A 25,351-nucleotide genomic window follows, 5' to 3' on the forward strand; every position below is an offset into this window, starting at 1 on the left:
CTGCTGCTCTAGAAGGGAAGTGAATCCGCAGGGGCCCTGGTTTCCTCCAAACTCTAATTATTGTCTGTTTCTGAGACTGTCTAATCCAACAGCCACACTTGTAAAATCTGAACTCCAGGGTCAGACACGCAGAGGGGCAAGAGAAGAGACCAAACCTGTATTAGTTCACAGAACTCCAATTCTTTATTAATCACAGCTTGCTCACAATGACATACAGGAAAATAGCACTAATGAAGAGTAAATATGCAGGCAGCAACCTTCAGGAGTTGGGAGTTGGGGGAGAAACGACTTCAAAACTGCGATAGGTACTCACGGTGGGTATTTGGTGATTCTCTTAGTTGGCACAAACGCCCTGCCTAGCCCCCTCGACTGCATCAGCCCTCACAGATGGAGTAAATTTTTTTTTTTTTAATAGGCAGGAATGCCTCACACTGGGGAAGAAAGACCAGCTTAAGTGAAAATCCGCAGTGTTTTTGATTGTGTTTGTGTGTGTGTTTGAATGCAACAACCAGCTCACAGTTTCCAAGTGGAAAAATATTCAGTAGCATCATGTACTTGTACTATAGGTAAGAGCTTAAAATGAACATCATCAATCATGGCATCCACAAATAAGCCACCTGACACATTAATTCATTCCATCAAAAGAACTTAAACTAGAGAACTAAGCCCACTTCATGAAAAGCGATTTCACGGCTGCTTGAACCATTTGGGTTGGGATTTGTGTTCAGCACTCTAAAAGGCTCAGCTTTTTGCTTCTACCCAGATTGATCTCAGATCTGTCTTTTTCATCCATCCCTTTCTAAAGCCAAAGCACATTTGTAGCACATAATCCAGTAGAAGCAGAAGTAAATGCTACAAGTAGTGGTGTTACTTAGCCTGGTTTTGTAGTTTCTAGGCAGTTAGTAGATTATGAGCGAACAAACGTGGTGGTTTGTGTGGAGTTATAATACCTGTGATCTAAGTATGGCCTCAGTCAAGTCCAAAGATTACCAAGCTGTCTAGGTCATTAGGCAATGGTGGGTTTCTAGCACCAAAGACTGTCTACTGACCTCATTTTTCTGTTGGAATGTAAAGGGCAGAGAATGGAGTCAGACGTGGGGAGCTTCCAAAAGAACAGACCTAGCAAATTCATTTGAGTGGAAAGACACATCGAAAGCCTGTTACAGGGCATGTACGATTATGAAATAACTTGCATAATGCAATACTTGTATTTTTTAACAAAAATGTAAGTATTTACAAAATAAGATCCAAGGTATTTTTTAAACATCAAGCAAAACATTCTGCAAAGAGACCGCATTGATTTTTTTTTTTTATTTTTGATTCTGTTTTTTTGTTTTTTATAATGAGTTCTTTTTAAACCATGTCATACATTTCCCATACTGATATCGCATGATCCATTATAATATAGGCAGGGGGATTTACTAATGGTGGGGCGTGCCATACCCTCCGTCGCTTCAGCCAGACAGTTCGACCTGCAGCTCCTTGTTCCTGCGCACCTCCGCTGCATGCCTCTCCTGGAAAACACCAGAGGGAGGAGAGACGTCACAGCCTTGCGGGTCCACATAGAAGGAGAGCCCGCCCACTAATTTACATACTATGCACTTGACAGAAAGTAGCTCCTCCTCCCCAACCTCACCTCCTTCCCATTTAGTGTCTACCTTTAGGAGCCAACGTCCTCATTTCACAAGAAAGTAAAACATGGAACCCAGTAAGCATCTTGTCACAGAAGACCATGAAAGACTAATAGTGTCTCTAAAAAAACTATCCCTGTATTTGATTAAAATAGTGATCAAAAGATCACATGATTAAGACAATTTTCTTTTTCATTTTTTTCTTTTTTGATTGAGAGAATTTTGACTCTAGGACTGTCTAAATCTAGAGAACAGTAATAAAATACCATACAGTATCCTCTGTCTTTTAAAAAATTTGCCATTGTATTTGATTAAAATAATGACAAAACGATCATATGGTTAAGAGAATTTTGACTGTTAGGACTTCTGTATAAATCATCAGAATAGCAATAAAATAGCACACTGTTTTCTCTATTATTTTTGACGGTCTTTTTCCTTTTCCCTAACACTTTAAGGGATTTATAATTGACAATGGACACTTTGGGAGGATGAGATGTAGGACGAAGACCCTATGTATGCTTCCTAAATTCTTAACTTCTAATCAGCCTTTCAAAACTTGAGTCCTCCAAATGATCTCTCCAACCTTACCCTCTACCCTTTTCCTACACCTACTTGATCTCTTAGTTTAATGGAACTGTCATGAGATTTTCAATTGTTGAGATTCCTAGTCTTTCATCTCCATCCTCAGGAGAAGACTCTTTAAATCCCTGTAGTGGTTGTCTCTTTCTTCATGAAGATTTTCATGAGACTGAAAACTGTCTCACTTCTCATTTGTAAATGTGCATAAATCTTCTCTTTCACGGGGCAGCCATTTTATTCTAACCTGTACTTTGGGCATTGCTGCTGACGGGCCAGGGCTGTATTTTTTCAGTTTTATTCCATCTGCAGGGCCCAGCAGAGTGTTTTGCATATAGTATATGATCAATGAATGTTTGTTTAAATGAGAAACTGAGCTACTAAACTTATTAAACTTTCTAAGGAGGGAGTTGATAGGCAATGTTATTTTTAGTGGAATGCTATTTTTAGTACATCATTCTTCTGAGCACATGATTTTGCCTATTATTGTTTATTTTCCAAGTTATGTCTGACTCTTTTGGGACCCTGAGGACTGTAGCCCACCAGGCTCCTCTGTCCATGAGATTTTCCAGGCAAGAATACTGGAGTGTATTGCCATTTCCTTCTCCAGGGAATCTTCTCGAAACAGAGATTGAACCCACATCTCCTGCACTGGCAGGGGGATTCTTTATCACTGAGCCACTGGGGAAGCCCCTTGTGTATTATAGGGGCTAACTAAGTGTTGGTAGGTATAATTAATATTCTAAACAGAAAAATAAATGGTGATAATAATTAGTATTTTTCAATTTTAATTTAGCCCCTTGCCTATTATAGGAGCTAAATATTTATTAAATTAAAATTTAAAATGATAATTATTACTATTATTTATTTTCTATTTAGAATATTATTTATATTACTATTTCCCCCCTTTAGCTCCAGAAATTTCTTGTAGCTCTACAAATTCCTTTAGTTTAGGGATTTAGTTGACCAGCCATAAAGTAAATCTTATCATTAAGCTCTATTGATCTCAAGAAGTCTTTCCTTATAGATTCTTTCTAATACTCAGCATTTACTAGTCACTTAACATGTACCCGTTCTGTATAAGCACAGATTTTACCTGCATTAATTCCCTTGATTGTCACAACAATCCTGTGATGGAGACTCTGTTATGGCTCCCATTGTACAGATGAAGAAATTGAGGCACAAAAAGACTAAGTCACTTGCCCAAGATCACATAACCAATAAGCAACAGAGCTGAGACTTAAACTCAAAGAGTCTGGCTCTGCAGCCAACCCCACCCCTCAACCACTGCTATGTAGTCTTAGTGTGAGTGTGCAGAGAAAATTTCATAGTTTTGTGGGAGAAAATGTGTCTTTTCCAATGTAGGTTCTGGGAGAAAAAGGCATATATATAGCCATACACTTCCTTCAAAAATACAGAATTACAGTAAGCAGCAAGTTGATTCTAGAGAAAGAGTTTAAAAGCAATTTTATATAATTGGTTTAAATGAGCTTTTTGTCTGCATTCAAAAGCCATGAAGAGAAGGGAAAAAAGCATGCATAGAGAAATCATGTCCTGTTTGGAAATGTCACGGGGGAATTAGCATGGATGCAGCTGACTCTTCCTTCTTTTTGTTCTGCTCTGATGAGGAAAAAGATGCTGTAAAATCTTTTTCTCATGCAGGAAGAAACTAATTAGTAAGAGCTCAGTTCTGACAAAAATTGAGAAAAAGCCTAGACCATCACTATGCTAGGAAAAAACCAGCTTCAAGTCTAAAGATTCGTGTAAATCCAAATTTACAATATAACAGGAAAGATTATAATTAGTATTATTAGGCTACTTTGGAGCACACTTCTTACTCAACTTAAAAAATTAGTTGTAAAGAAATAGATTTTGCCATATGAGAGAACAAATATAATCTGTGAACTGAAAAAATAAAAAAGAAAAACAGGAAATTTAAATGCTGTGCTCTGAGGAAAAATATTGTTTATCTTCAGGTATTTTAGTAAGTCTGTTATTTGAAAATTTTATATTCAAATCATCAAATATATACTTAAAATTGTAATGCAATTCCATGTAAAAATATGGGAGAATCAAACAGAGATATGCAGTGGGCTTGTCATTTTCAGCATAGTCTGTTTTTTCAATCAGCAAAATGTTGGTAATTGTCTACAAGACTTTCTAGAACTAACACCCCCAGAAGATGTCCTTTTCATCATAGGGGACTGGAATGCAAAAGTAGGAAGTCAAGAGATACCTGGAGTAACAGGCAAATTTGGTCTTGGAGTACAAAATGAAGCAGGGCAAAGGCCAACAGAGTTTTGCCAAGAGAATGCACTGGTCATAGCAAACACCCTCTTCCAATAGCACAAGAGAAGACTCTACACAAGAACATCACCAGATGTTCAATACCAAAATCAGATTGATTATATTCTCTGTAGCCAAAGATGGAGAAGCTCTATACAGTCAGCAAGAACAAGACCAGGAGCTGACTGTGGCTCAGATCACGAACTTCTTATTGCCAAATTCAGACTTAAACTGAAGAAAGTAGGGAAAACCATTAGACCATTCAGGTATGACCTAAATCAAATCCCTTATGTTTATACAGTGGAAGTGACAAATAGATTAAGGGGATTAGATCTGATAAAGATTTCTGTCATTATAAAGGAGGCAGTAATCAAGACTATCCCCAAGAAAAAGAAATGCAAAAAGGCAAAATGGCTGTCTGAGGAAGCCTTACAAATAGCTGAGAAAAGAAGAGAAGCTAAAGGCAAAGGAGAAAGGGAAAGATATACCCATTTGGTAATTGTCAGAAGACATTAAATCAGAGGTTACTTAGGCAACTGTGATACTCTGAGAAAGCTCATCAAAAGGTCAAGTCTATTCTTTGATAATATTCATTTCATTATTGAGCTTGTCATACTTGCCAGGCATTGTCAGACACACTGGGTTAGACAGACTGAAACAGATCTAAAATTACAATGTTCTCTGCAGTTTATCCCCTCCCTCCCATCAATATAATAGTGTTTTACCATGGAATGCAACTATTCCTTTGATATGAAAAATGTGTAAAAGGTAGTTTTAGGAAAAATTCTGATTCTGTGGAGAAAATGTGATTAGAGAGATTTCTGTACTGGAAGCTAAGAAATGTGAGGTTTGGGGGGTTTTTTTGGTTGTTCTTTTTTTTAACCTTTTAATATCCCTTTTCCTTTCTAGTTATCAAATTTAAACAAGTACTTGAACTAGATGACCTAGTATATCAATTAGAATCCATGAAATCCTATTATGTGAATATTTAACTGCAAGATGAGATATCATCAAAATCCTTCTCTTTAATAATAACTAAGAGAGGTCAGGAGTGAGTCAGGAGGAAAGGAAAGTATTTTCATTCTTGAAAATGATGCTGATCATGGGAGCACTATAAACTTCCAATGTTGCTGCCAGTCTGCTTACTGTGCAGAGTTGGCACAGGTTAGTTTTAACTTAGCATAAACGTTCGGAGTCAGAGAGACTTGTTCAGGTTCTGATGTCCTTAGCTTTGTGATCTTGACTAAGTGGTTTGATTTCTCTAAGGACCGGGTTCCTTAGATGTGAAATGGGGATGACTACAGGATTTCCTTCTGGAATTAAATTCCATAGTATGTGCCAAATACCTGGCTTACAATGAGAAATCAATGAAGGATAGTTTTAATCCTTTTTCCTTTCATGATTCATTTATCAGACATATTTTGTAGGAAATAGTTATACAGATGTCACTTGTGAGTCAGAATGACAACCCCCCCCCCAAAAAAACCCAAATATCAGATAAGAAGGATGAAAGATTACAATAAATGGAAATTGATAATGGTTGAAATGTCTACCTAAACAGTTATCTGTTATCAAAATTATCTCTGAGATAAAAAATCAAAGAATCTTACTCTCTTAAAAAACTTTTTATCTTTTTAAACTAAGTCATATTAGTAACACCATTATCACTAAAATAGTAACTATAATGCTTTCACTTGACCTTTCATCCATTGTTAGAGGTGAAAGTATCAATTATATTGAAACAGTGTTTCATTTCTATACTTTGTGGTTGAATAAGGTATAGTAGTTGTCAAGGAAGTCTGTTTTCTTTTCTTTTTTTTTTCCTTTCACTCCTAAACACCTACAACTCCTTCAGTATTTGTTACAAAGTTTCAGGCTGGGAGGTCTTGGCACTGGCTAGTGAATGACCCAGTAAAATTTTGAAACCAAGACGTTTTACAAATTGACTTAAGAGAAGATTTCAACAAGATTCATTAGAAATCCTCTTAGATGACCTGCTAGGTTAGTTAGTATTCCCCATTCCCTTCATGTTCCTCATCCTATCTCCTAAATCTAGCTATCATCTACATTGTGTTGTTTGGTTGCTAAGTCATGTCCGACTCTTTTGCAACCCCATGGACTGTAGCCTGTCAGGCTCCTCTGTCCATGGGATTTCCCAGGTAAGAATACTGAAGTGGGTTGCTATTTCCTTTCCAGGGGATCTTCCAGATCCATGGGTTGAACCCAAATCTCCTCCATTGCAGGCAGATTCTTTACCGCTGAGTCATCGGGGAAGTCTTAATGAATATAGGTATTGTTAAAATGATTAGACCTGCCTTAACTGATTTTTCATGATTAACTATTCACTTCAGTTCCTGGCTGGGTTTGATAACAAAGCTGCTACTACTCATGATGCCTAATGTGTCAAACAGTGAACTTTCTGAGGGATATAGTCTAGTGCATGAGGGGAAGAAAGAAGTGTTGGGTGAGGGAAAAAGGGTCTCTTATCCTCTCTGCATGGTGTTCCCCCTCCCCCTCTTTTTTAGAAATAGAAATTCAAAGAATAAGAACATTTTCAATTTCACCTCAGTGTTTGTCATAATCCCCAAGTAACATTATTGTGCCCTGGGCATGACTGTTTATATCAATTTGAGTGACAAAAACATATCAGCCTACTGTAGGTCTTTGTGGCACAGATATCTTTTTGTCCACAGCCTCCTCATTTGACTCTTTTCTGTGTAAATGGGAGTGTTAAGATGTAGTGCTAAGGAAAGAGAAATGGAAACTTAGAAGGAGAGTAACATTCAAAACTGTACTGAGCACAAAGCTAATATGTGTCATAATATGTGTTTGGTAAATGTAGCATCATTACAACTACGTCTATTATCATTAATAATTCTTAACCTAATGATTAATAGTCATGAGGGTAAGTTCTCATACAGGTGATAGTGGAAATGGTGGGAGGCAGGAGGAATCCTGGGAAAAGAACAATGAGAGAAGAGGGAACCATGAGCTAAATTATGTATGTATGCATTGATGTGTATGTATGTATTCAAAAATATTTGTGCAGTTCTTCCTCTGTGTCAAGCAGCAGTCTAGGTGCTGTGTGTTCAGTGGTGAACCATATAGACACAGTATTTCCCTAATATTACTTACATGTTGGAGCTTTTATATTTTTATGGTTGCTCATTTATTTAATAAACAAATAGTAATATATGTAAAAAAGAGTGTAACATTATTCTTTGAAGGAAGAAAGAACACTTTTATGGAACAAAGATGAAAATATTTCAAGATAACTTATGACAAAAAATAAAACATTTAAGAAGCCTTTAACTCAGAGTTTCTTAACTTTGGCTAAATGCAAGTATCTACTTTGTTGTTCAGATACTAAGTCATGTCTGACTCTTTGCGACCCCATGGATTGCAGCATGCCAAGGCAGGCTTCCCTTTCACTGTCTCCCAGAGTTTGCTCATGTCCATTGAGTTGGTGATGCCATCCAACCAGTGTCTCCTGGTAAGCTTTGAAAATAATGCTGATCTCTGGGTTCTCCCCCAGATGATTACATCAGAAGCTCTCATTTAAAAGAGCTCTTCAGGAGGTTCTAAGGTACAACTGGAACTGCTTTTGTTTTAGGCTTTCAGCTAAAGGCTTTGAGGGGCTTCCCTAGTGGTAAATAATCCTCCTGTTAATGCAGGAGTTGCAAGAGACGTGAGTTGGATCCCTTGCTTAGGAAGATCACCTGGAGAAGGAAATGGAAACCCACTCCAGTATTCTTGCTTGGAAAATCCCATGGACAGAGGAGTCTGGCGGGCTACAGTCCATGGAGTTGCAAAGAGTCGGACACAACTGAGCAACTGGACATGAGCTTTGTAAAGGCTCTGAGTTAACGTGGCTGGGACTCTGAGAGGCTTGTGGGAATTCATGAGCGAAGGACACGGAGGACACGGTTGTAGCCACCACTGGGGGACAGGTTCTGTTCATACACTCAGTTCACTTCACTGAGGAGGAGGGGGCTGAAGTCTGGGTGGGAGGCAGATTGTTGCAAAACCTCATGTGGAATTTCATCATGTCTCTTGGCTGATTGGTAGGGCCAGGGAAGACTGTCAAAACGGTGGGCAATTAAAATGTATAAAAGGCACTTAGTGTGGTCACTTCATGACAGCTTACTAAGAGGTGCCATTTCAGTAATGACCATCTTTTGATGTGGGAGATTCCAGAAGAGCTTATGTTATATTGGTAGTTTCATACAGTTTCAGTATTATTATTGACCCTCTTTTTAATTCTAACTTCACTGTAGTAATTTCAATCAGACAAAAGGCTAGCTTTTGGCCATAATAAAAAAAATTTACTTTTTCTTATTTTAGGAAAAAGGAAAGTAGTTTTAGTATATACAAACATATATAGCATATGCAAACAAAAAACAGTGCATTTAAAATACATCAAATGGAAGTAAAGTTGGTATTCTCTAAGGAGTATCTCCACTTTACTGAGAAGATAACAGATCTTGGCTGTCTGTCACTGGTCAGAGGTTCCATTAGATTTGAAAAGTGTCACTAGCTGTGGAATACGGGAAAATGTGGCCCTACAGACGATGTGAGCTGCACAATTCAGCACAAGATAGAAAGCTGTCAGCCGAGATTTATATCAGAACAGACTACAAACCACTAGTTCTCAGACCGGGCTGTGCACTAGAATCATCTGGAGAGTTAAAAAAAAATATGGTTGCCTGAGTCCCACCCATGGAGATTCTGCAGCTTGATGTAAATATTAAGAATTCCATGGGCTGAATATTTATAGGACAAATTGCATGTATTCTTGCATATATGTATAAACGTATGTATGTATTCTGGGTGACAGTGGTAAGAGAAAAAGGAGTTGGTGGAAGGGGGTGGGTGGGTGAAGATAAATATGCAGAGAAAAATAAATTGCCCGTTAAAAACCAACACTTCTGGAAATACTAGTTAAATATGCAAATTTTATGACCTCTTTTACAATTGAAATCAAGAAGGATGTGCTGTGTGTTTGAGTGTGTGTGATTTAAAAAAAAATAGTAATGCTCCTGGATTGCCGTGGAGTGAGATGAATCTTGCACTGGAGATTAGAGGTCTAATTGCCAATCCTGGATAAGATCAGCATGCCCCATTCCTAGCAATGCCATTTTATTTTATTTTTTTAGGGCCTAGGATGAGAGAGGAAGGTTGATTCACAATTATCCTGAATAAAAGATATTATAGTTCTGAGAGAACAATTTCCAGAGGATCTTCAGTACTGCTCATCCTGACTGATGGGGATGGCAATCATATATTCAGACTGATGAGAAGAAAAATACCAGGGTGCCAGATCTGTGGGTAATGAACTTCCTCTACTGGTTTTCCATGTTTTTTTTTTTGAAAGTCGCTCAGTCGTGTCTGACTCTTTGCGACCCCATGGACTATCCTTTTCATGGAATTCTCCAGGCCAGAATACTGGAGTGGGTAGCCTTTCCCTTCTCCAGGGGATCTTCCCAACCCAGGGATCGAACCCAGGTCTCCACATTGCAGGCAGATTCTTTACCAACTGAGCCACAAGGGAAGCCCAGTTTTCCACATAGATTTTCCTACATGGGCTTTCCACTATTCATAAATATTCTGTCCTCTTTTGACAAATATATTTTTCCAAATGTATGGAAACATGTCCAAATATATTTTGACAATAAGTTACATATTTAATATTATATATTAATTAAACATTAGACAAAATATTAAATACATTATTTTATATTATTATTTTTATAATAATAATATTTTTAAAATATTCATTATATTATTATGTACTATTGTTTATATGAAATAGTTAACATTTCCAATTTAATATTTTTCCAGTAGGTGAGTTTCTAAGATTTGTACTGAAGCGTTTTATATATTTGAAAAGCAGTGATTGGCCTCCCTCAGTTTATTCACTACTGGAAAACCTGAGAGAATTCCACCTGTAAGTCACACTTATATTCCTCAACCACACTGCAGAGCGGGAGACCCTGCCTATGGGGTTAGGTGCCTTCCGCACCTGCAGCAGTTTGATTAAGTCTCTGATGCCAGGTATCTGAGAATTCACTCGCTGTGTGTTGCATATGAATGTGCATCTGCTTGGTTCTCTGTTACGATTACCTTTTCCTGCAGACGTTCAATAATAGCAGCTAGATTCGCCTCACGATTTTCCTTGATTTGTTCCATCTTCAGGATCAGCTTCTCCTCCGCCATCTTGCTGAAGTTGTTGTTCTCCTCCAAAGCCTTCTGGAGGACCTCTCGCTCATGTTCCCGCTTCTCTGCCAGTTGTTTCAGCACCTGAGCCTCCTGAGACTAGGGAAGAGAGACATCCATCTCAGAACCATCACAGCCATCTCAGAACCACCCAGACAGAAACCTGGCGGAACAACGGTCCACTGATTCAAAAGAGCATTCTTTTCAAATGAATAGTACTTCTAACCTTGAGCATTATTGTCAATTCCCTTCTCATCTTCATGCCTTTGAGTTTTCTGTAGAATATGTGAGTTGGGAAAAGTGGTGAGCTGAATTTTCAGCTGTGAATCTTTTGGACAGACTTTTAAAGAAGCATTTAACCCTGCTGGAAGAGCTCTTGTTTGTGTTTTAATGAGTTGCTGCTAAGCATTTATGCAACAGGGAATATAGTAATCAATCAGTGGATGACAACATCCATGAAAGCCTGGGGAAACTAGGCGAGGATTGGGGCAAGTTCTCATCTTTTCCCTGCCTCACTGTTTTTGATAAGCTGCAGGCTCCACCTTGCAATGAGCCTTTCAACTTTCCTCAGTAAAACTGTCAAATTCACTTTCTTGTTTTATTCTGCACTTACATGCACCCTTTCTTCCCCTGCACCAAACAGTCTTTGGTGACTTGTGAATACTGCAAACTTCATGGCCATGTGGCCACAGACAACAAAAAGTTCTTTTATGGACCCGTTTTGAACATGCCAAGGCCACGTGGGTCATCTTTGAAACCCTGAGATTGCTCAGGGATTACAGAAGAATCATCAGAGCCCTGTGTACCCCATTCCCTCACACCCCCCACATTCTGTGCACTGTAATTCTCCTGCAGCATCAGGAAGCTATGTTAACAATTATAGGGGTGCTTGGTAAATACACAGAAGCCTAGTGTCTACCTCAAGATTCTAACTCTGTGGTTCTTTGGTGAGACCCAGGGATCTGTATTTTTGATTAGCATCCCCTGTGATTGTAATGCTGGCAGTTCAGACTACTTTTTGAAAAACACACTGGCATGGGCTTTGGTGTCAGGCCTGTGTTTAAAAGTCCTATGTTGGTTGCCCTGGATATATTAACATCTTTCCACATTCTTCTTTTCCTCCACAATCAAGCAGCTAAGAGAAACCTTACCCAAGACTGAACTATCCAGGTTTAAGATTAAATTATTACACATCCATCATTCTGGGATAATTCCTTGGGATCAGCTGGTCCTCTGAGGTGAGCCTTCATAGGAATAATTGTACATGTGAATATCTAAACAATGGTAGATCAAAAATATTCCATGGGCTAAGTATTGATTACCATTAAAAACATTAATAGATATTTCAGTTGATGGGAGTGGTTGTGGGACCTTACTGGAGAGACCTTGATGTATAAAAAATCTGAAGTCTGAGAGGGGAAGAAACTTCTCTTCAGATAAAATTCTACAGGAATAGTAAAATCATATAACCTTAGGAGTCTTTGTGGATGTGTTTATTCTGACATTTACCAGGAATATATCTAGTGACTCACTGGAGATTAAACAGACAGTTTTGGGACTAGCCCCACTTTTTGTTTTAACCCTGTAGTAGTTTCACTGACATCTTCAGTAGACCCAATTTCATTCTTTCTTTGTTACAGCTTGCAAAAATCTAATATGAAAAATGATAAAAATATGAATAGAAATTCAAGATCTAATAGAATCCTTCTGGAAGAAACAAAAAATATTTTCTAGTTTATTCATCCTCCTGCCTCTAGGTGGGACTATTGGTAAAACATTCTACATTGATTTTGCTTATCTCTTGCTACCAGGATTACAGAACTGTGACATGGGGCAAGGGAGACTGGCTAAACGTGTGTGTGTTTCAAGTTTCTCTCTGAGAAAAGTCTTCATGGGATGATGATGATTATTATTATTTGCATACTGGTAAAGATAGTACCTATTTCATAGGACTCTTTGCCAGCATCAAATGAAATAATGTTTGCAAAGTATTCAGCATAGGGTCTCATATCAAGTAAGTGCTGAGCACATGGCAGCCATTATTATTGAAAGTAAAACTCAAAACACACTTGTGACTGGAGCTGATGGCAGCTGAGCTTCCTGCTACAACTAAACTCAAATGTAGACTCTCGGTCATCTCACATGTGCAGATTTGTTCGAATTCCCCTGGTTATCGCCAGTTAGTGCAGTCAGTGTCCTCATGGTGCCAGTCAGCCCTTCCCTGACTCCTTTGTCTGCTAGTACACTGAACGGGGCTGCGTTGATAGAAACTGTCACAGTTAAGGAAACATCACAAAAAAGTGAGAGGAAATGACTTGGACTTTTCATTTCAGAAAGTTCATTCCATCTATATAACCTCCAGTCCAGAAAACCTTGTAGAGGGAAAGAAGTCTGGGTTATCACAAAACTAGGGTGCAATGTATCAAAGAATTAGAGATAAGTTTAGGGCCTCACATTTCTCTTGTATGGGGCAGAAAACCATGTGGCAGCTTCAGGAAACCAAAGAAAACCAAATCAATCAAGATAAAGCAAAACAAAGCTTAACTTTTCAAAATCTGCTGCAGCAGTGCTTTTAGATTGTTTTCTCTGACAACAAAGTCTATCAGCCAAGGCTGCTGAAGGCAGTAGATATGTGAACCTTCAGCTCAGTGAGTTAGTAAGTTCCTTTCCCCCCCACCTCCTCCCATAGATCAGAGCTTCCAGCGCTGCCCAGAGAGGGTCTACCTGGACTTCTTTGTGTCCATTTCTCACGGAGAGAGTTACCATAGACAGTTATCAAGAGGCAATTCTGTCATTTCTAGTTTTAATAGTTATCAAGAGGCAATTGCATCATTTTTAAATTTCAGATGCTTACGTTTGGAACTTTGCGAAATTGCATTGTAGGTTGAGGTTTATAGTTGCACTTTTACTTTTCTTTTATGAAAGAGTTGAAAGCAGCCAGGAGACAGCAGGGGAATAGCATGGAGAAGGGAAGGCTTTGGCATTAAAAGGGTAGTAGAGCAACACATTCCTTTTCAACTCTGTTACCGGAATGGGACACATTTGGTCTGTGTGAACACAATTTCCCACGGGGCCCATGAACAGTAATGGAGGGAGGCTTATTGCCCTGAGAGGAGTGTGGCATTTGGCTCAGTTTGAAATGCCTCAATTAACAGTGTTAGTACTTTTGCAGTCCTTGGGGCTAAATGAGATTACCCAGCCTAGGTGTCAAATGCATTTCTTTAGTTCAATTAATGGGGTGAAGCAGCAACAGAAGGTAGAATAGAGCGTTCTCATGTGAGGCCGCTGCTAAATGGAGACCTGCCAAGCTGGGTCAGGAGACCCTTCAGGCCTGCTCACTTCTGTGGGGCCATTCCTTACGCCCTGGAGGGGTTGTTATAGCCACCATTGCCTCCACTGAGGTGTTCGTAGGACCTCGTAATTATATATGTTTCAAATATAGGATGAGAAGATTATGGAGAGAATTCCTCACTGAGAAAATGTCTTTCTCCCTATTTTGATCCTTCCTCATAAATACTCAACTCTTAAATTCTTCCATGGAGCTAACAGACCTGAGGGCCTCAAGCTCAGTTTCTAAGATTTCTGGAACTGCATTGCTGCAGAAAGTCATAATTCTTCCTTCTTACAAAGCCCGGCATTCAGATATCACTGCCTATAACTTTTCTAACTTTATTCCTGGGGATAAATAGCTTCTTTCATGAATATAGCTTAATCTCTCAATCACAGCCTTGCTGGTTCTGATTCTAATATTTCTATAAAGGAGAAACTAAGCATTTAGTCCAGAGAACTGCCCTAAAACATGACATGAAATGAGTGTGAGGACTGAGAACACAGAAATGGAAGCACTTTCCTTAATTTCAGTAGAAGTGAGGATTTTGCTACATGGTTGAGTGTGTGTGGGGGTGCTCAGTCATTTCAGTCATGTCTGACTCTTTGCATGCTTCCCTATGGACTATAGCCCACCAGGCTCCTCTGTCCATGGGGATTAATTAGGCAAGAATACTGGAATGGGTTGCCATTCCCTCCTCCATGGGGAACAGTAACTCATCTTCCCAGCCCATGGATCGAACACATGTCTCATGTCTCCTGCACTGGCAGGTGGTCTGTTTACCACTGGTGCCCCTGGGAAGCCCTGGTTGAGTGGGTATTCTTGTTTCATTTCTTGCTTGAGCACATTAGCAGAAAGGAATCTTGATTGCCTGATGGGGAAGCTGGAGAAGTGGGATTTGTTGAAAGTTGTTAAAAATAAATTGCTTAAGGAAAAAAGATCTGACCCTGGAGAAACATTTCTGAATAGCACGTACCTAATGTTGAAGGTCATAGAATTTTGGAAATAGAAAATGAGGGCATGATAATGATCAGCTGGTATAATGCAAATGTCAAGGCAAAGTATTTATAGAACTAAGACATCCAGCATGACGTTCTGGGAGATGAAGGGATGGATGGTCTCCATATTGCTATTGTGATAGTGGAGGCTCGTTAATGATGAACAGCCTATTCAACGCATAAACTTCCTCACACTGAACTCGGTACCACTGAAATAATTACAAGAGAGGTATGTGAAGGGAAAAATAATGAGATAGTGAGAAGAGTTATTGTACATTTAGGAACACTTTAACTATATAATTTTCCAAAGAGGTTCATTACCATTTCTTATATTACTGAGTATAAGCATTTAATTACTACATAAATGAAATGAAAGATAAATTTGAGTTAAGTGGTATAATAAAACTCATTTTACTTTGTGTACACAGAGGAGATTTAAGGCTATAGCTTAGAGAATGCTAGTGTCTATCCCTACATGTTCTGAAGTAAACATATTCTAACTCATTATGTTCCTGTCCCCTTGCATCATTGAGCTATATTACTATTCCTTGCTTTCTAGAACCATTTATCAGACATTAGATCTCCTAGTTCTTAAGTGCTTTTGTGGTAGTAGGTTAGAGGATGTGTATCTAATTATTTGCTTTTCCTATTAACAATGAAAAAACAGTATTAACCCAGCTAAAGTCACAAATGAAGCCTGGTTAAATATGATGATTGAATATAATTATGTAAAACAAGAGAGTTTACTATTCACTTTGTGTTGAAGAATCAGATGTATCAGATTAAATTTGAAATGATTAAAATCCAAAGACCTTTAGAATGAGCCCTTTGCCAGACTCTGTAATGCATTCACTGTGGTTAACTCCCAGGAAAAGAATCACAGAAGGGGGGAGGGGGGGCACTCTACATGGAAGGGATAACATGCATGAAGAGTCTGTAGGCCACGTGTCATGTTCTCTAAGGAGAAGAATACTTCCTGAATGTTGAATTGTGAATAATCTAATCCTTTGACTCACAATCCATTGTTATACAAAGCACCCCTTCTTTTTGTGACTTCGACTTGAGTTGCTGTCTGCAATGTGAGATGCCCACAGACAGAAGAGGCAAGCCTATCAGATTTGGTGACAAATAATCCACTTTGAGGCCATATTATTAAGAATAAGCAACACGACTTTCTTTCAGAGCTTCAGTGACTTCGGAGTTGATAATGCCGATATCGTCGGTGTGCCAGTTATAGCTTACTGGAGTGGTTGAGGGGCATTCTTTGTAATTTAATCTATGTTGTCATGAGATTTTATAATGTCATCCAATTCCTTAAATATTCATCATTTTTTTATGATATTAATCTTTTTCAAGCTACTTTTAGTTAGGCTGAACTATTTATATATGTTACCTATCAAACTGTTCTTATAGCTTGATAACTGGTATTTTACAGTATTTGAAAATATTCATGAAATTTATGTAACATTTCAATATCTGTGTAAATGAGAAAATTTATAAAATCATGAGTGTACTAGACTGTCATCTCTGTGAGGCTGGGAACTAGGTATGTTTTTACACAAATGTATCTCACACTTTCACAGTGCTTGTGATATGCCTTTATGTAGAGTAACTCTTCTAAATCACCAGTAACTCCAGAATGTAGGTCCTATTGTTAGTTTTGTTTTACAGATGGACAAAATAAAACAGAGAGAGGTTAGTGACTTGCCCAAGGTCACATAACTAGTAGGTGGTGAAACCAGGCTTTGACCAAAGGCATTCTCTTAACCATGTGTTCTTAACCATGATGTTTTTAAAGATATTCTTAAACACTATGCTTGGCTTACAATAATCATATAATTTATTGTTTAAATTGAGATCCTTATGCAACTGAGACAATATTGATATCTGCACAGCAGGAAGCAGCTGGAGTTGTCCTGGGCCAACTGGGACATAGGGTTGACCTAGCTCTGTTGCCTTTCACTAAATAAATGTTTGCTGTGTAAATAAATAAATGGATGGAGGGATGGATGACTGGAGTGTTCATATCATTTCATCCATGTGGGTAAGCTGCTGGATGGAATATTTAACTTCAAATAATGAGCTTTATGTTGACTTCATGAGGCAATGTGCTCTGATGGAGATGAAGACTGATTCTCAGAGATAATCAAAGAAGGAAGAAAAAAAATCAGGAAAAGGACTTCTTCTCTTTATAATAACCTTCTATCAGCTCACCAATGGAGCATTAATTCTGGTTCAGAGGAACCTGATGGGAGGAGCATTTAATGTAGTGACCAGATGGTCAGTGCTGCCATAGTATCAACAGATGGAGGGAGGAGTTGGGGAAACTGCCAAAGCACTGAGCACAAAGTGAATTTAAGCCCACAGGGAGATGCCCCAGAGGCAGCCCTCCAGCTCTAAATCCAGCAGTCTCCAGCAGCACAGCCTAGGTCACCGCTTCCCAGATGCGGTCCCTTGACTCAGGTCCCAGGAGCAAATCTTTCAAGAGTAACAATGGAGGGGAGTACCAATGAGTATCAGTGTTAATAGATCAGTCATGTCCAACTCTTCGTGACCCCATGGACTATAACTTTCCAGGCTCCTTTGTCCATGGGATTCTCCAGGCAAGATTATTGGAGTGGGTAGGGGACCTTCTCCACCCAGAGATCAAATCTGGGTCTCCTGCAGGCAGACTCTTTACTGTCTGAACCACCAAGGAAGCCCAATGGAGGGAGAGAGGTCCCATAGCCCTTTTGTTTTAAAGGCCATATCAAAAATCATATTTCACCTTTGTGTCTATATTTACTTTGAAGTAGAATTATGTCAGTGTAGTGAGTTAATGCTTATTTTATGATATTCAGTAATATTAATTGGTAGTTATAGATTGAAGGCAAGAGGAGAAGGGGACAACAGAGGATGAGATGGTTGGATGGCATCACCGACTCGATGGAACATAAGTTTGAGCAAGCTCTGGGAATTGTTGATGGACAAGGAAGCCTGGCGTGCTGCAGTTCACGGGGTCACAAAGAGTCGGGCATGACTGAGTGACTGAACTGAACTGATAGATCGCTTTGATCATAACCATGACAAAAGGAATTGTTTAATACCTATTTAAATGTCCTGTTTGGCCGGTGGAATCTTTACAAACTTTTAGCTTGTAGGAAAGGAAATGAACTAGGGCAAAAAAAATGTTGCTGGTCACTAACTAGGTTGGACATCTATGTATTTTTGAAAGCTTTCAGTGACTCCTCATTTCTCAGGTAAAATGGAGTTTGAGCACCTAACTTGGCATTCAAGGCCCTCCACAGTCTCACCTCACTACTCTCCAACTCCTTACCCAAGTCCACTAGATCAAACTGTTAGGTCTACCCACTGCCCTGGAAACAGACTTTCTGCACTCTACCTCTGGGTATCCTTAGTTCTGGAACCATTCTTTACATCTAGAATGCTTTCATGTCTTCTCTATTTATCTAAAACTATTTTTCTAGTCACTCAGGTTTTAAAAGTAGACATTTCTCTGTAAAGATGCTGTGATTCACAAGGAATGAACTGGTTTTTATCTTTCTAATGACCTCCTTTTTCATTTGAAGTCAGTCTTTTAAAAATGCTACCTTCTGACCTCAATTTCTACCATCTCCCCTTGCTCCTTCTGCTCTGCCATTCTGTCCTCTGTGTTATTTCCAGAACAGTCCTAGCAGATTGCTACCTCAGGACCTTTGCACTTGCTCTTCTCTTTACTTCAAATTCTGCCCCCAGAGAAGAGTCATGTGGCTTACTCCTTACCTTCCTGCCTTTTTTCAAATGTTCTCCCTCACTCCCTTCATGCTTCCTTTCAAATGTTCTCATATTCAAGAAGCCTTTTCTGACCACCTCATATGAAGAGCACTTTTCACCACAGAACTACAATTCCCCTCTGTCCTCCATTATTTAGTACCATCTTATTGGGTTGGGCATGTGACCCAAGACAGGTCACTGAGACTCAGCTCTATAACTTTTGTTAGAACTATAAAGAAAGAGAAGCTCTCTTTCTGCTGGAGTTGCTGATTTGTTAGAAAAATAATTTGGGACTGACTGAAATAAAAATTCCTTGATATTGAAACCAATTAGTTGCAGAAAGAAAAGAAAAATGTAAAAAGAAATATCAATCTCCTGGATCAAGCTGATTTTTAGTCCCATACTCTCTTCTGCTTTGGCTAGTTGGTGTTTGGTTATATGTTTGACTTTAGTAACTGAGATATATGCACTTGCTTTTGGAAGATAATTAGAAGTTCTTCAAATGAGTGCTAATTAAGTCAGCACAATCCAATAGAAAAAAAATCAATTAATGATTTCTTAAGTTGGCACTTTCTGTTAATTAGTTACATTTTCTTCTAATTTCCACTACCAGGATATAATCTATATAATAATTTTTTGCCTTGCAAATTTTAATAAGAGCAGAAATGTGAAGGAATACTGATGTTTAAAGGGTTCCAAAGAACTTTTTTCCTGGGTGTCACAATGTTGAAAGATTACATTTGTAGATGTCTTTTAGTCACTCAGCCAATTTTTAGTTCAATTTAATTATTTAAATGTAAAATTGCTGATAATTTATTGTCATCAGGGCACATGAATTTTACCATAATCAGTAATTAGTTAACTCAGGGAATTTTATGAGAATATCCAGTTAATTTTGGTCATCTCTGTGTTATTTTTCTTTTAATATTTTCCTTCTAATTAAATATGCCAGCAACACCTTAAACCATGATGTTGAATTTTCATCTCTAATTTTCAATTTCAGCTCAGTGAGTGACTTTGAATTCTAATCAAGTCATAGCATCCCTATATTTCAACCTATATCCTATAACTATACCTGTTACCTATAAGATGCCAATGCTTTGGAGAACTTTAAATTACCTTTACTGTAACATGTTCTCTACTACTGTAGTTAGTTATTAATATCTGTTGGAGACAGACTTGAAGGACTGTAACTCAATACTTTAATTCAGTTTTACTATGAGAACAAAGTTATAAATGACAGCAAAAAGTCTGATAAATTTTTCTAAAACAACTTCCTGTATATATACATTTGGGTTAGTAGCTTAGTTTTCTCCTTTTGAAATCCAACTGTGTAACAACAGCAATTGATCAAATATGATAAATAATATGTAAAATACTCATTGGATGTTAAGAGAACTTCACGAGTAAAAACTGAAATTGTGATCAGGATTGACTCAATATAGGAAGATTTTCCAACTATAAAGGTTAAGACAAAAAGTAGCTTTGGGTTCAGAAAATTTAATCAAGGATTTACAATCTTTAAGTCTTGTTATTTGATGATCTATGGCAACCCACTCCATATTCCTGCCTGGAGAACTCCATGGACAGAGGAGCCTGGGTGGCTGTAGCTCATAGAGTCTCAAAGGGTCTGATACAACTGAAGCGACTTAGCACACATGTACAGGTCTGTGCATTTGTGTGACTGTGTGTATATGTAGGTATATATAAGCACATAAACTCACACACACATTCGGGTTTGCTCTGCACTCCCTGTTAGAGAATTCAGGTTTTAGGAAAAGTGCTATCTTCATTTGCTTTGTAGGTATCCAACACAGAAATGTTTAATTTATTGGCTGACTTTTTACAGACATCTAAATGAAATTTAAAATTATTATAAATGCCATTCCCAGTCACATCATAAGGTCATGAATGCAGCATATTCTTAGTGATATGGTTCTAAAAATGTATCATGATAAAGTCAGTGAAAAGTACAACATAGTAATTTCATTTGAATTAATCAAGAGCATCTTGATGGGATGGACTTCCATAATCACAAAACTGGTCCACCCATATTCAAGCATAATTTCCGTCTCTATGTACATAGTCCTTGGGGCTTCTGAATGTCTTCCATTTTTAATACCCTTGGCTTTTTTTATTCAGCTGATTGTGGAAAATTAAAGATTTAGTTCTGTAAGGAAAAACTCTTGGATACAAATAAAGACCAATGGAAAAAAGAGAAAAAATCCATCAAGGCTTAGATATGAGTGCAGGAAGATACTCATAGATTCCAGAGAGGGTACTGATCTTGGATGAACCAACTTCAAGGATAGGGAGTGAAGCCTAGGGGACAGGGGCAAGCCCCTGGGGTGAACAGCATTTCTGGGCAGGAAACATCTCAGTGGGGGTATCTGGTGCTTTTTGGTTCTGAGGAAGACCATCCACCATGCAGACTCCAAGAGGGAGGGCTCACCACTTTGGCCCCTCGCCCCATGCAAACCCTGGAGGCATCTTGTCTAAGGCTGTGCTTTCCTGACAGTGAGGATAGGCTAAGGCAGGGAGGCTTTTTATCAAAAGCGACCAAGACAGGGAGCGGGCACTAAAGCATTGAAATTCGGTGTCTGAGACCTTTGGTTTTAACTACCCTCTAAGCAGCAGATTTTACTTGACCTAGTCTGGATCTATGTCTAGAAGACCTACATGTGTTGGAATAGTGCAGGTTCAGGCATCATTGTCTCTTGGAGCTTCTGCTAGAAGTGTGTGTGTGTGTGTGTGTGTGTGTGTGTGTGTGTGTGTATGTGTGTGTGTGAAAAAGGGAGGAGGCGGGGAAGGGAAAGAGAAGAGTAGAGAAGGCAAGAAGGGAGAGCAGAATATAAAAACCTGTGGATATTGAAGCTCCAACTAAATCTTAATTTATCTACTTAAAAAGTAATTGTAATAGATAGCAGAACTATATGTAACTTTGTTCTGTATTTTCCAGTGTTAAATAAGTGTTAGTTCACTCAGTCATGTCCAACACTTTGTGATCCAACCAGCCTATAAACCTCCAGGCTCCTCTGTCCATGAGATTTCCCAGGCAAGAATCCTGGAGCAGGCAGCCATGCCCTTCTCCAGGGGATCTTCTTGACCCAGGGATTGAACCTGGGTTTCCTGCATTGCAGGCAGATTCTTGACTGCATGAGCCACCAGGAAAGTCCTCTATTTCCCGAATCTCCTATAAATGTGTTATTATGCTTTCATAATTTAAAAAACAAACAAAAAAAATCTATGGAAAAGTTACCTTTCTTCTTTCCTCTGCAGCCTCCAGTTTTTTCTGGATCTCCTCCAGGGACAGGTCTTTCTTCTTGGGAGAAGCTAAAGTTCGTGGAGCTTCTGAGATGGGAGATGGTGGTTTTAAGATCAGCTCAAAAGCCTGGCCGGAGGCACGCTTGTTGATTTGCTTCACTTCCATATCTGAGAGAAGAATATTTGAGAAGGTTAAGCATACAGAACACAGGCACACATTTACTTAAATAATTTGCACTCTGGCAATTAAAAGTAGCCTTGTTATTCTGATGAGGATGAATAAAATGCTACATGTGATCATTTGCTCTACCTTATTTTGAACATATAAGACCTCTTTCTTTAGTATATTTTTGGATCTATTTGAACTGAATTAATATTTACAGTGTTAGGAAATTCAACAATGTCCCTAGGGAGTTAAATCATGGTAGGCATGCCCAGAAAACCATTAGCCTGACTCAATTTTAGATTCAGCTTTATTTTCCTCTTGAATAAGCACGAGCCTCATGTGAAAATCAAGTAGCAAAGATTAAGGTTTATTTATTTTTTTGGAAATCACCATAGTTGGAAACGTTTGCATACTAATTAATGAGAAAAATAGCAAAGTCCTCCAGTTCTCACACCTAATCCTATGGTTGGGAATCACAGGAGCTGGGTTACAGCTCCCTGAATGGCTGGAAATACTGGGTTGGCCAAAAAGTTTGTTTGGGATTTTCTGTAAGATGTTACTGAAAATCCAGAACAAACGTTTTGGCCAGCACAATTTTCGACCCATTCAAGACTAATGTGCAGGGTTTTCTACTGGTTCCTGTTTTGCCTTCTAGTGAGTCTGTTGATCTGAGTCATCAAGCAGCATAATGTAAGCCCTGGGGAGGACACTGTGATGGGAGCCCCTGTCTTCAAGATGCTTACAGTCTAATGAAGACAGTAAGGCGGAGTCCCACAGTAATGCCTTTGCCGGTACTTTGTTGCTACTTAGAATGCCTTCATCATTCCCCAGCTGTACACATGAGCTGGTGGGGGAAGAGGCATTGTGGTGGTTATCTAATTTATACACTCTGTATTTTTAAACAATATTTACATTCAATAACTGCATAATATGTATAATAATTCAAAGGGAAAAACCCTGAAAATAAATGTCTAATGTGATTTAAAATATAAAAACATAATTTATAAAATAAAATAGAGTGACAGCTAGCATCTGCTAGGACATTGGTGCAATTACACAGCTCACAGCTTAGGGAAATATACTGATTTTTAAAACTTATTAGATAACTCTCTTTTTTTCAGATGAGTGCTTTTGATTTTCATCCCCAGACTGCACCCCTCTCATTTCAGCCCCCTATTTCTTGTCCTGTCCTCTGAACCCACCCAAATTTAGGCTAGTCTCTGTTGTGCATCACCATCTTTCAAGTATTTGAAAATAGTTACGATCTTCCATTTCAATTTTTTCCCCAGGTTAAAACATCCTCAGTGTCCCAAAATGATACTGTTTTTAGATCCTTATTGCTACATCACTCCCTAATCTCACAGGGCTTGCTAATTTATTAATGTCCCTTGAAAATTGTGGCAACCAAGCTGTCCAGGTTTCCAGGCAAGTTCTAACTAGAGCAGAGCAAAGAAGAAATATCACTTCTCTTGATGTGACTATTGGCTTCCTTTAAATTCTTTTAGCAATCTGATGAGTGCATTTTGAGGTTGTGGTCTAGAGTGACCCCTGGTGAACAGGAACTGAACTTATTCAGATCTATGAATGTTGACAGATCATATGTGTGTGCTCAGTCACGAATCATCTCTTTGTGACCCCATGGACTGCAGCCCACCAGGCTCCTCTGTCCACGGGACTCTCCAGGCAAAATTACTGGAGTGGGTTGCCATTTCCTTCTCCAGCGGATCTTCCTGATCCAGGGATTGAACCTGCATCTCCTGCATCTTCTGCATTGGCAGGCATGTCTTTACCACAAGCACCACCTGGGAAGAGCGCTCGTATAGACAAAGTCAATTCAACAAGTATAATAAAAATGATGTGGGTTTTTTCACAATTATAAAAATATTCAAAATCTTCGTGAAGGCATCCAAATTTGTACTTATACTTTAAGTACAATTCTATAAAAAATATGTAAACTTATGGAAAAGGATTTCAAGAGAACAACGGCAAACAAAAATCACTTTGTTTGATAAAGTGATGGGATTTTAAATGGATAGAGTTAGAGACTCCAAAATCAGAACTTCCTGAATTTGCATCCATATAGTAATCCCTGGGTTGGGAAGATCCTTTGGAGAAAGGAATGGCAGTCCACTCCAGTATTCTTGCTTAGAGAATCCCATGGACAGAGGAGCCTGGCAGGCTACAGTCTGTGGGATTGCAAAGAGTTGGACAAGACTGAGCGACTAACACTACTGCTACTACTAGTAAGCCCTTCTTACTAGTAAGCATGTGATATTAGGAAGATGAATTCACTTCTTTAAGTTTTCATTTCCTCATCTAAAAGATGCAGATGAAAAGCACCTTTCTCACAAGACCATAGTGAAATTAAAAGATAAAGGATACTTGTCCAAATTAATCAAATTACATACATTAAATATGTGCAGACTTCTGTATGTTACTTCAATACAGCAGTTAAAAAAATTAAATTGTGAACCTGTTCCAAAAAGATTTATAAAGGATACTAAATGTAAAGCACAGGCTTTATAAATGTAAACAATTATTATTATTAATTCTTATTATAATTGTTGGTCTCCAGGAAATGCTTGTTATAATGTTGTCTACAGTAAATATTATCCAGTACAGAAACACAAGACAAGGTTAAAGACTTTGGGAATTTGAAATTCTCTACCAATTCTTTAAGGAAATAGTGCATGAGCTATGGTAAATTGTCTTTCTGACTTCTAAGACTCAGCTTATATACAACTTCTGATTTTCATTTCCCCCTCTCCAGTCCCTAAGAAGGCAGACACCATCACTATCTTCTGTGTCCTACCAGTAAATGTGTATAACCTCTGTCTTAACCTCACTGTGCTCCACTCACTGGCTATCTGCATGTTGTAATTCTCCTCTCCAAGGCCATGAGTGCCTGGAAGAGGCCTTGGCTGTACTTGTCATTGGTGCCTTCCTGAGCCATAGTCATCATTGAAGCCTCAGTGACAACACATGGCGACACATTAGTGTCTCAGAAGAGCAGTCCAGTGTATTTGTTGACTGCATGAACTTATACAAAGTAAGCATGGGCCTGCATTCTAATGCGAATTTGGTTGGAAACTGAACTTTATTTGCATGAAAGGCATTCCTTTGTGAAACAGTT

The 25,351-nt window shown here is 38.6% G+C and overlaps 1 protein-coding gene across 1 annotated transcript in view; it reads right to left on the reverse strand.

Annotated features, from left to right (window-relative positions):
• Positions 1-205: 205 nt before the first annotated feature.
• STMN2 (stathmin 2) overlaps positions 206-25,351 on the reverse strand; it is a 55,812-nt gene continuing 30,666 nt past the window's right edge. Inside the window, exons 3-5 of the mRNA XM_065903005.1 lie at positions 22,048-22,220; positions 10,617-10,808; positions 206-1,514 (exon numbers count right to left, since the gene is read on the reverse strand). Of these exons, the coding sequence (XP_065759077.1) occupies positions 1,455-1,514; positions 10,617-10,808; positions 22,048-22,220 (425 nt within the window). The 3' untranslated portion in view covers positions 206-1,454. The remainder of the gene's footprint in view (positions 1,515-10,616; positions 10,809-22,047; positions 22,221-25,351) is intronic.

Source organism: Muntiacus reevesi, chromosome 12 (genome assembly GCF_963930625.1).
Source record: "Muntiacus reevesi chromosome 12, mMunRee1.1, whole genome shotgun sequence".
Taxonomy (NCBI): domain Eukaryota; kingdom Metazoa; phylum Chordata; class Mammalia; order Artiodactyla; family Cervidae; genus Muntiacus; species Muntiacus reevesi.